The sequence below is a fragment of the Tasmannia lanceolata genome, unplaced genomic scaffold, assembly GCF_043159265.1.
Source record: "Tasmannia lanceolata isolate RefF3 unplaced genomic scaffold, GAP_Taslan_0.1 ptg000020l, whole genome shotgun sequence".
Classification (NCBI taxonomy): domain Eukaryota; kingdom Viridiplantae; phylum Streptophyta; class Magnoliopsida; order Canellales; family Winteraceae; genus Tasmannia; species Tasmannia lanceolata.
The window spans coordinates 12,874,292-12,886,728 of record NW_027518697.1 but is presented as its reverse complement, the minus strand read 5'-3'; the positions used below and the strand labels follow the sequence as shown (position 1 = coordinate 12,886,728).

Genomic DNA, 12,437 nt, shown 5'->3' with positions numbered 1-12,437 from the left:
ACCTTGACTTCCTACCCACATGCATCCCAAATTTTTAAATAACAGAATAACCTCTCATCTTATAAAGAAATGAGAACTTTACAAGTTCAAGCCTCATTTTTTTAAGTCCTTGAGAATGCATTTGGATTTTTAAGAGGAGCAACAACTTCTTTTCTCCTCTTTCTTTTCCACATTCTCCTTATAAAGTTGGGGAAAAGTTAGTTAAAACCAACTTTTTATTTTCTAAACATTTTCCATCTCTACTTTTCATCTCTAAATACTTGTCTTTAACATATTTCTGTTGACTATTTCAGTAGAGGACAAGCTAAAAGAAAGAAGCTCCCTCCTTGTGACAAGTGTCACAACCTCAGAGCTCTGCCTTGTCCCATTGTTCTTGTCCAGTTACAAGCAATTCCCTCCTCTCTTTGACTCCTTCACTAATGTCTGCTCTACTGCACCCATATAAACACTCCCTCACCTTCAATGAAAGAACTCCACTGAATCTTTAACAATTTTCTGATTGCCTTTCGCTTCTCTGATTGCCGGAAAACCAAGTTCAATTCCAAAATGGACTCTAACCCACCTTTCTTACATCGATATGGAGCATTGTTACATAACTCTAGCAAAATTCGGAACAGTTTGAATGATCAGAGAGGTGAAATTGTAGGCGAATGCGAACTCCCATTGCTTGATCTTAAGAATCTGACGAGCGACAATGAAGGGGAGAGGCGGGTCTGCGTAGGGGAGATTGCGAAGGCGGCATCAGAATGGGGTTTCTTCCAGGTTTTGAATCATGGGATTAGCCATGAGCTTTTGGAGGAAATGAGGAGAGAACAGGTGAAGATGTTTGAGATGCCCTTTGAGAAGAAGCTTAGTTGTAGGCTGTTGAATGACTCTTATAGATGGGGGACTCCAACAGCTACTTCTGTTAAGGAATTCTCATGGTCAGAAGCTTTTCATATTCCCCTCAGTAAGATTTCAGAAAATGGTTGGTGCTTTGGAGAGGAGTTCAATTCTCTCAGGTAATTTTTCAGTACTATTTCCATCTTTGACAAATGAAAACTGCGTTGCAGTGAAATGCCCATAACAAGATTTGCTACTGTTGATTCTCCTTGCCGTTTGAATTATGATTAGATAGTGATTGGATGATGGGTCCATATTCAACCTTTTTCAAGAGAGATATGGTGGGCCCAACACCCCATCAAGGTAGCTATTGTAATTCACACCAGATCATTCACTTTCTGTCCAATTTTGGCCCCACTTGATCACCACCATTTATAAAAAGTAAAATCAACGGTCCCATCACATTGGATAACTCTTTTCCCCTCACTAACTTCTTGCTTTTGTTACTGCTACTCCTCTAGGGAGGTGATGGAAAAATTTGCAGCAGCAATGTCGGAGCTCGCGCGATTGCTTGCGGGAGTTCTGGTGGAGAATTTGGGTCAATCAAGGCAATTTTTCGAAGAAAATTGCAATGAGAGCACGTGCTTTCTCCGCTTAAATCGATATCCCGCATGTTCGTTATCTCCAGAGATCTTCGGCTTTGTACCTCATACAGACAGTGACTTTCTTACTATCCTTCATCAAGATCAAGTTGGTGGATTGCAATTGATGAAGGATTCCACATGGGTCGCCGTAAAACCAAACCCGGATGCTCTTATTGTCAACATCGGTGACCTTTTTCAGGTAAGACGATGCTTAAAAGTGAATCATGCAGAAAGAGCAACCAAAATTAGCATTTAAGTGTTTAGAAATAAATAACATCTACACGCCCTTGGTCTTTCTTTTAACATGCTATGTTGTACTACTGTTTCATTAAGCTGAACTAATTGAGGAAATTTATTGATGTTGTAGGCATGGAGCAACAATGTGTATAAGAGTGTAGAGCACAAAGTGGTGGTGAATCCAAATGTGGAGAGATATTCCATAGCCTATTTCATGTGCCCTTCATATGATTCCATAATAGGGAGTTGCAAGGAACCTTCCCTTTACAAGAAATTCACCTTTGGACAATACAGGCAACAAGTCCAACAGGATGTCAAGATGTCTGGCATCAAAGTTGGCCTTCCACGATTTCTTATCTAATATATAAACATCGTATATACATCTATATTCTCTGTATAGAAGTATATGTTCCCTTTAATCTTCACTGCTCAAATAAACAAAATAAAGGATGGGGAGAACTAAAAAAGAGAATTCTTATTCTTTTTATGATGTAAAGAGGTCTTGTTGTCTTGTAATTCGATCAGTTCTTCCGAATGTGATTTTTAATTCATATTCTAGTGTTCCTACACACGTATGCATATATGTATTTTCCTCTTGTGATCTCTATGTTAGGTATGGTCATGCCCAGGGGCATATCGGTTGAAGTGATTCTTCTTTTTTATCAATAAAAGCTTCTTTATCAATAAAAGCTTCTTCCAAAGCTTGCAACTTTTTTTTTTTACACGGAATTGAACGCAGCCCCTGGCCGGACCACCAAAATTTTATATATTATAGGGTACATACAAGCGGAGGGCAAACCTCCTAGCCTCTAAGGCAAAAAAAAGGAGGGAAAACCTAACAAAACCAAGAGGAGGATAGCCAAAATGAGGAAAAATAGCAGCCTCACTTGCAGCTCAGGGCATCATGAACCTAAGAACCAGCCACCATACTCATTCCATGTTAGGCCTTAATCATGACAGGAGAATGGTTTTGAGATTCTCCCCTACCAGGTTTTAAACCAATGTTTTCTATTTTTTTCTTGACGCTTCAGGGTTGTGGACGATGAGGGGTTGACTCTTCATTAAACCTGCTTTAGATGGGAGCTAGATGGTGTTCCTCCTGCTGAGGAAATGCCCCCAGGACCAGGAGCGGGGTGTTTGGGAACTGGAGAGAGAGAGAGAGAGAGAGAGAGAGAGAGAGAGAGAGAGATTTTGTTTTGTGGGGGGGAATCTTCCGTCTTAAATCTTCGTTGGATTCTAACTCTACGGTAAAGCACTACTTACATTCTCATCTTTTCGTTGGATTCTAACTCTACGGTAAAGCACTACTGACATTCTCATCTTTAGCACTCTCTTGTGGACCATCATCCCATATAGCCTCCCAACATTTTTACCAGTGACCAATTCCACAATCAACTGATCTACTTTTTTCTTATCCATCAGCAGGGCACTGCGTAAATTTAAGCTTGCAACATTCTGAATGTAAATGAAGATATCTAGATAGATGGATCTTCTCAGGCCTCCAAACTACTCTACCATAGAGACCGACTATAGACAATAACACCACCCACGCCTCCCCCTCCTCCTTGTCCGAACATAGAGGTATCCAAAGACGTCCTAAGACACTACTGTAGTGAGATATATTGAGAATTCTATCGTAACTGACATTATCTCTTGCTGATGTTGATTAATTCAACATTAACTCTAGGTAGATATAAAATTCAAATGAGGTTCATCAATAGTTAACAAACTTTTGTTGACAAATTTTAAATTTTGTTGATTTCAGAGAATTCCCTGTGATGGTTCAAAATCTGAATTGATTTTGTTCAGCTTCGAGTGCACTCTCGTAAATTCTAAGAAACAGTGATACAGAATTACAGACTTATGTCCATGATGGTTAAATGTGGTGTTCTATTTATTTCTGATTACAAATTTTTACAAGCCATTGCAATCCAAGTGCAATTGTGATCCTACTTATTACATTCACAGTGAAGTATGTTACCTAATGACATAGTTTCTCACATCAGACGCCAGCGTATGTACACGCCGTTAGGTATAATACGTTGATCAATACATATAGCCACCTCACAAATTGATTCAAGCTTCACTGGCTTCACGGTCCACAATTCGCAGTGAATGAGAGGAAGTTGATTAATTTACAGCAATTCACAAATTGGATCCTAGTCTAAATCCATGTTCCTGAATTCAAGACACTGAATTCAGTCAAGAAACATGGCCACCTTGTCTTTAAGACTGCTCTTCTTTTTCGACAATGGGACCTCTTCTTCCACCACAACTCGATTTTTAATGGGTTTACTCAAGTCGCACGCCCAGGCCATATCCTCTGTAATTGACTCGAAATTGCGCTCTTCGCTTTGGGGTTTTTTTAGCAATGGACCCAGAAAGAGATTCAACATATCGGTCGCAGGATCACCCGTTCTGTTAGCATTAATTGTGATGTCTTCTTTTGCTGAACTCTCTTTATCCTTCCTAACAGTTCCAGGTAAACCAGAACTGGGTCCCCTCGTAGTACATGGAGATATTCCTTGAATGTTTTCAGTGGTTTTGAGAGAATCTCTAGACTGGTTCCTGGAAAATATTGATGTGCTTGGATATTGAGCTTTCGATGTGGGTTTGGTAGTTGTTGCCTGTTGAAGTTCATTCCCCTTATCAGCTTTAACATACTGCACACAAATGGTAGAAATGTGAAATTGGACACTAGAACACAGAATCCACAAAGCATGTTCAAATAGCTATACTATAATGTTAAATAATAATTGTAGAATACCTCTTTGGCCATGCTCATTAGATCTTCCATGGTCAGTTCCACCCCATCCTCACTTTCTTCAGCTGGAGATGGGGTTTCAATCTCCTCACTAATTTCACCTTCATAACTCTTTGGGTTTTTCTTCTTTGGAGAAACCCGGTTTCGAATAAGGGCCTTTTTTCCACGCCTTTTAGCAATGGGGTTTGCCTTTGGCCGGGAAGCTTGGGCTGAGGATCGCTCTTCCTCAGAAAGTTCTGCCCCATCCTCACTTCCTTCAGTTGGAGATGGGACATCAATCTCCTCACTACTTTCAAGCTCACAACTCTTTGGGTTCGCCTTTGGAGCAGTCCGTTCCCGAACATCTATCCCTGCTCCACGTCTCAACTTCACTTTCTTCTTTTGCACATCAACTTCACTAAAGGTGGCCATGGAATTATTAGGTTTAGCATCTTCTCTGCTTGATCTCCTGGTTCTTTTCTTTGTCTCACACCTTGCTAGGAAACCTGAGTCCACCTCTAGAGCTTCCACCTCACGAGTAATGACCTTTTTTACAGGCTTTTTAGTAATGGTTTTTGTCTTTCGAGCAGCTTTTGGTGAGGGTTGTTCTTCTAATGATGCATGGTTTTCATCTTCATTTCTAGACTCTCTTTGTTGGTCAGCAGCCTTCACTCCTAGCATCCATAGTGGTAATCGTCGCTTTCTCCCAATATCAGTATTAACATCAGCCATGTGTCCTCTAAGCTTTGAAGCAGATAGTTGTGGCGAAACCTTTATCGTTTTGTCAATTCTTCAGTAGTGTTTGCTTAAATAATATCTTCAACTACAAAATTCAAATGCAGGCAAGAACTTAGAAATATCAGAAATATCATCTATAGTATAGACTTCATTCTGACCCAACACATTTGGGATGGTGTAAATGAAACTTAAACCTTGTTCTACTTGATTTGGGAGTATCTAAATATCATTAGGAAATCAAATGATATAGACCATGGGGGGTACCCGGCCCGAAATAGTTGAACCCAAAGTGGGACTCAAAACCAGATATGTTTTCAGCTAGAACCTTGATCTAGCAACTTAGACCAACATCGGCCATCTTTACACCCAAAATGCACCTCCGATATATGAATGCAGATGATCTGATAGGGTCATAGTTGAATCATAACCAGTCCTTTCATGCCTATTTATTTCCAGAAACAAATTCATTTTTATATCAAGATTTGTATATTCCCACATCAAAAAATTCAAAGTTTCTTCACAGGACCAGCTTTTTGAAGTTTAAAGTTTAAACATTAAACCTATAAATAGCCCAAACTCAAAAAGGATTCAGAGTAACCCCCAGTGAGGCTAATGGTTTGGCAGATAAATTGACAAATTTTTGACTCAGTTGTAGCTTTCCAAGAATCTGGCTGCATATGTAAGACGAGTAATGTTACTGCATTGATTCTTGTTTTGGTAATTTTTATGTGATTTTTATTTATTTAAAACAATTTTGATTTTACTTGATCAAACTAAACAAATAGTCAAATATCATGTTCACCCACTTTGATGCTTTAGTGCATCAGTTACCTACTGCCAATTAAAATGATCCTACCTGCTTGGGGAGATTACACTCTAATGCTGAAACCATGGTAGACGGAAACTCCATGGGCGGGTGGGAAGCTCGTTTCGCCAAAACCGTGTTTCAGAAACGTGATGAAAAAATAGGGGAAACGTTTCCGAAACACATGGGAAACACATGGGTAACATATGAGAAACTTACGAGAAACTTATGTGAAACATGTGTGAAACGTATGGAAAACTCGTAGTAAACGTATTGAAAGGTATGGGAAACATGTGTGAAACTTACAAAAATTGTTTTGGACAAAAACACACCAAAAAATTGTGGAATGGATATTAAAAAGGAAAACAATAGCATATATTGTAATAAAAAACAAAAAATAAGAAATATTCAAATGAAAACTAACAAATTTTAAATCTACAAAACCATATATTTCGTGTTTTCCTTGTCTTTCATATGTTTTCAATGACATTTTTGAAACATTTCTAATGTGTTTCCTAAGACATTTCCAAATGCGTTTCTCATATTATTTTCTTCTATTTTTCCATTTCTCGTTTCTCTTCTATTTTTTTCCCTGCGTTTGTTGTTCCCGTTTCACGTTTCGCTTCCCGAATTCATTTCCCACCCTAGTAACTATGGCTAACTAACTTTATCTAGTTCTAAATCTAGAAATTACCATGGGAAATATATGTGCAGTCTCATGCATTGATAATGGCTTTCCTATCTTTATTTTACTGTTTTCTAGCTAGCTATTGTACACTGATAACATTTTTTTTTTTTTTTTAAAAAACACTATCCACAGTCATGATGATGTAGTAGGATGCATAAAGTTGCATAAATCTTGTACTTTGGGTGCCACTCCTGCTAAGAATTCTGCAGTCTTTGGATGCTTCATGTCCTACAACAGATTATTTCCTATCTTTTGTAGCTATGATTTCTGCCTATATTTTTTTTTCGAAAATGGTAACTTTATTGATTGTAAACAACCATACAGAAACGATGAAGGGGACAAGGTGTCCCCCATCACTAAACGAAGAACAAATATAAGACTTTACAATCTATGAATTGTCTGAAATCGCTGCCAAGAGCGCCAGGGCAGAATTGGATAGAAACTCTTCTACACGTCTGGCATTCACTCCAGCTTTCGCTAGCTCATCGGCCTTATCATTAGCGGACCTGCAAGTATGCGAAAAACGGGGGCCAATGACCTTACAACAGTCCCGAATTTCCAAAATAATGTTAGATAGTATCCAAGGAACTGGGGCTTCTCCACTCGCCCAAGCGATGACGTTCGACGAGTCTCCCTCCACCATGAAGGGCCAAGGTGATGAGAAACATACCAAGTCCATACAATAATGCTCTCGCCTCTGCTTCATTGGATTCGCATATCCTATCCGGGTCGGAATATGAAAATATGATTTTGCCCTCTTCATTGCGAATGAGCCCCCCAATCCCATCTGGGCCCGGTTTACCTCTAGCACTACCATAAAAGTTGAGCTTGAACTAGCCGCTAATGGGTGGCTTCCAAGATGATGATGGACGATTTTTTACTATTTTCTTCCAAATGATTGCTTGCAAGTTCCTCAAAATCACTTCAGCGGAATATGATGCCAAGAGATAGGCTGATTTTGCAAGCAATGATATCAATCGTAATCTCAAAAATGATACTGGCGATGCTTTTTCCATCATCTTCAAAGATTCTCCTGTTCCTTTCTTGCCAATTATGCCACATGGTGGTGAAAGGTACCATGCTCCAGAGGGACCGACTCGCCTTGCCGAATGGGTTACTGGGCCAATATAGTAGGGATCTTGAGATGGATCTGTAGAAAACCCAAGAAAAAAGAAAACTCCTAATAATTGCCCACCACACAACCAATGAAAAGGGGAAATGAAGGACACGGTTCAAGGATTCTTCTGTCGCTTTACAGAGGATACACCTGCTTGCTAAAGACGCACTAAGCTTCTTGAGGCGAAGGCATGTCTTTATCCACCTATGAGCCACTGTCCACGCAAAAGCCGCCACCCGTGGTGGGTCTGACAATTGCCAAATGATGGAAAATCTGGAGTCCTGCCCGTCGACACTCACTGATCAGATGGAGAATATACCTGAGGTGTCCGAGGTCCAAATCCGACGATCCTAGCTTGCCGAAGAGCAATACTGGAACTCAATAAGAGAACATTTGCGAGCCTCAAAACCTCCTGGTCCTTAAGGTTCCTTCCAAGTCTGATTAACTAGTCTATCCCTCCCCCATCTCTTTTCTTGTCCATGTACTCACATACCCGGGCATTTGTGTTGGATGCTAGTTGATAAAGGTTGGGGAAAGCAAGGCACAGAGGGAGGTCCCCTAGCCATAGATTTGTCCAGAAACAAATAGTCTCCTCTCTCACCCCCACAAACAGTCTAATACAAGGATAGAAGATACATCTGGAACCGCAAATAGATTTCCATGCGCCAGAGCCTTTCCCTGCAACAGGATCCCTGCATTCCTAATCCCCCCACCCTGCCCGTATTTGTTTCCAATGGTGTTATGCCATGGAGTCTCCTTTTCCTCTCCGTACCACCAAAACCATTTTCCAAAGAAGGAAATGTTTCTCAACTTGATTCGCCTATGATGCTGACTGCTCCTTGAGGTTTCAACATGCACACCCTTTTCCATCTCATGAGTTCTCTCCTCCCTTCTGTCCCATAGGAAATCTCTCTGCAGCTTCTCTATGTGTTTGGCTACTTTATATGAGACTTTATAGAGGGAAAGGTAATATACCGGCATGTTCGCCAAGTGATAGGTACTACTTCTTCCAAGTTGCCAATTTCCTCTCCATTCTCTATGTCACCGGATCCCATAAGAAAGCTTTTGGTATTCCATGGCCAAGCGGCAAACCAAGGTAGATTAATGGCAGTTCACCGTTCTACAACCGATAATGGCAAAGTATTGAGCTACCAATGCGTTTTCTACATTCTCCTAGGAGGCCTTTCAAAAAACTGATTTTCATCGCCGAGGCCATTTCGGACCATCTGAAAATTCGCTTCAAGTTGCTTGTGTATTCCGCGTTCTCCTGCCTACTTTTGGTACTGAGGAAAACCACCCAATAAAAGAAAACTTTATTAAAATAGTGATGCAAGAAACATTTATAGTAGGCGCAAAGACTACCCACATACATGGATTCCCTACCCAGATTGCCCTTACTGAGACGATCATCAATGTTGTAGTCCAGCCATCAGCTTGCCTGCTTATATAAGTGCACCACACTCATCTGAAAATCTGGAATTAAATTTATGAGTGACTGTCTTGATTAATCTTAATCAACTGGTTTTCATAGATGTGTACTTTTTGTTCATTTAATCTACCATCGACCTGTGGGAAAAGCCTCAATCAGCTCTAGAATTTCACAAAACCTGAAGAGAACTACTCACCCAGAAATTGTATAGAATGGACAAGTCGTATAAAGGAAGAATTGCAAAGAGATGAGCACCTCAGATCAATCTGAGCATCCATATCTCACATTGTTGTCCAGCATTGGTGTGGGTGTAAACCGAGACTCAAACCTCATTTTCGTACCTAAACTATCAACTACTTTATCAAATATATCTAATGTTTTCGAAGAAAATCATACTTTATTAATAAGAAGAAAAAAAAGAAAAAAAAAACAGAGAAAACAAATTTAATCTATGGATTAAATTTGAAGTTTTCCATTCATTACAATACTAGGATAAATTTGTTTTTTATGTCAAAATAGACAATTGTGATGCCAATCTTTTGCTTGAACAACATTTCACTAAGGCCCTGTTCGTTTCAGATTGTGGCCACCGATTGTTAGGCCCAAAGTGATTATTGGACTCAAAATTATGTTTAATTTTGATTCCAGTAATCGGTTTGGGCCTAACAATCGGTTATCACAATCTGTAACGAACAGGCCCTAAACAAAACAAAGACATCTCTGGCACTGATTATCTTGTGATCTTGGGAGGACTTGTAAAGCTTCGAAAACTGAATAACTGGCAAAGAACCCAAAATTTCAACTAAAATCATTGTATTCTAGTACCATCTTGCTGCACTCCTCTTAATCGTCCCAGTTTTCCTTGGTTTCATGGTGGCAATAACAATTACATCTTCCCCAATGTCTATTATCAAGATAGTTTCATTGAGTTCTGTTCAGTGAACAAAATGTTGGAACAACCTTTTCATGTTTTTATCGTCCAAGGATATCCTAAAAATAGTACCACCCATATTCCTAAACAAGCAAATTCTAGTATGATTATTTTATGTTGACCTTATTTGCAAATAGAACATGAAGGCGAATAAGCCATTAATTACATCATTTATAAAACTATTATGATTATTATTTGCAAATAACTACATTTTATTTCAAGACCATTTGCATATAAGATTATATGCAAATTATTTTTTAGATCTATCCAAAAAGGCCTTAAATCTTCAAATTGATAATAAGGATTCCTCAATTATAGGATAAAATAATTAAATTAAAATCAGAATCAAAGAAAAAATAACCAGAAAACAAGAAAAAAGAAGAAGAAAATCAAAATAAGCCATTGACTGCATCATTTATAAAACTATTATGATTATTATTTGAAAATAGCTATATTTTATTTGAACCCCATTTGCATCTAAGATTATATGCAAATTAGTTTTAGAATTATAAAACCAAAGAGGCCCCAAATATTCAAACTGAAATTAAGCATTCCTCAATTATAGAATTATAAAATCAAACTAATATCAGAATCCAAAGAAAAAATACACACCCCAATTTAGTTTTCTTTATAAAAGCTAGAGGCAATAAATTGGTATGATCTGATCAAAGCACAGAAAACTGGTAAAATCCCAAAATGGGTATTCGAGATTATTACAAGAATTCATAACCAAAAAAGAGATCACAAAAGGGTATTCGAGAAATCGAACAGTTACCCATGAGATGCGTAGGAGAACCGATGATTGTTCGTGCAGGAAAGGGGAATTTTCCAGGCTTTCTGTTTTCTTTGAAAATTTGAAACCCTTATGGAGAAAACAGAAAACGACGCTGGAGAGTAGAAAAAAGGAGGTGAGATTACCAAAATGGTAAAACTGAAGCAGTGAAAGAATTTAAAAGAAAGACCATGGGCTGGATTGATGTACCAAATTAAGGTGCAATTATTAAAGGGAATTGATAATTCACCCCCTTTTCTTCCCTAGGCCCCCCTATTCATATGATGTGTGGCCGTATGAACTAGTATTTCTCAAAAAGTAGGATACGGCCCACTCCATAGGATGATCTAAACTGTCCATTTGTTGGGTCACGATATAAATAGGTTATGCCCAAAATTCATATCCATAGGATGATCCTAACACTCGATCAATAAACCTTTGTGCAGTCTCTCTTAGGGCTGGCAATTTCACCCGAAAAAGTGGGGATCCGCCCCGCCCCGTTTGGGGAGGGGATTCCCCGATTTGAAAGGGGAAGGGGAAGGGGAATATAAAAATTCCCCGGTGCGGGGAGGGGAAGGGGAAGGGGAAGGGGATGGAGTTGTCCCCGCCCCGCCCCGCCCCGCCCTGCTACGCCCCGCTAATCAATGCCATTTTTTGTAAATTTTAAGTGTTTTTTTTAAGGAAAACTACTAGAAACTCTGTGGATCGGCTACAAGATTCCCCCAAACATAAACTTAGCTTGTCTTTTCCTTTTAATTAGCTTCTGAGAGCATTTTGGGAACTATAATAACCTTTTCACAGATGTTGAAATAATAAAGACAAGCTGAGAGCCTGAGACGCTGAGTGTATGCAATTATCAAAAAATCGTAATGCCAACAGAATTTTAGGGTTGGATTGCAGGTTTTAATTTTCAACAAGAAAAATTTAGCTACTAGAAATTTGTTTCATGTCAGCACTAGACTGAATTGCAGTTAAAGAAATAAGTCATTTGTTGATTTTGTTCTCTTCTCCATTCTCATTTCTCATGCTCATCTGGGGGTTAACATGCTATACAGAATGAACTAATGAACATTATTTTGCGTGTGTGAGCGCCCACTTATAGACTTTTAAAGTTCATTGTGACTACTGAAATAGTTACTTTTTGCACATTGGCTGCCTGTTAATGAAGGTAATCCTGGTGCTCATTTCCTATTTATCATTCCATAATTTATGCAGAAAATTGCTGAAAGATGAGGTCCTGTTGTTATTTATGTTTGTTGTCTCATCCATGCATTTCTGATTTTGTCTATCTGTTTGTTGATCACATGAATAGAATCATAGCATTCATCACAATATTGTCTGTAATGGACGTAGAAGAAGGAAGCTTTGTTTGCTGGTTTGGTTGGGTTCCAAAGAGGGGGCGGGGCGGGGATTTTGTCCCCGAAGGATGCGGGGAGGGGAAGGGGAAGGGGATTAGATATTCCCCGCGGGGAGGGGAGGGGGATTCCCCACGATCCCCGCAGAGGGGAAGG

The 12,437-nt window shown here is 39.2% G+C and overlaps 2 protein-coding genes across 2 annotated transcripts; one reads left to right on the top strand and one right to left on the bottom strand.

The window, feature by feature from the left end:
• The first annotated feature begins 546 nt into the window (after positions 1–546).
• LOC143855219 (gibberellin 2-beta-dioxygenase 6-like) lies at positions 547–2,064 on the top strand. Its single transcript, XM_077365446.1, has 3 exons — positions 547–1,001; positions 1,344–1,665; positions 1,834–2,064. The coding sequence occupies exons 1-3, from the start codon at positions 547–549 to the stop codon at positions 2,062–2,064; spliced, it is 1,008 nt and encodes a 335-aa protein (XP_077221561.1).
• Positions 2,065–3,576: 1,512 nt separating this feature from the next.
• Positions 3,577–11,090, bottom strand: LOC143854432 (uncharacterized). The gene is made up of 3 exons (XM_077364411.1): positions 10,930–11,090; positions 4,471–5,269; positions 3,577–4,366 (listed from the first exon to the last, which is right to left on the bottom strand). The coding sequence occupies exons 2-3, from the start codon at positions 5,176–5,178 to the stop codon at positions 3,902–3,904; spliced, it is 1,173 nt and encodes a 390-aa protein (XP_077220526.1). The 5' UTR covers positions 5,179–5,269; positions 10,930–11,090; the 3' UTR covers positions 3,577–3,901.
• Between the last annotated feature and the right edge of the window lie 1,347 nt (positions 11,091–12,437).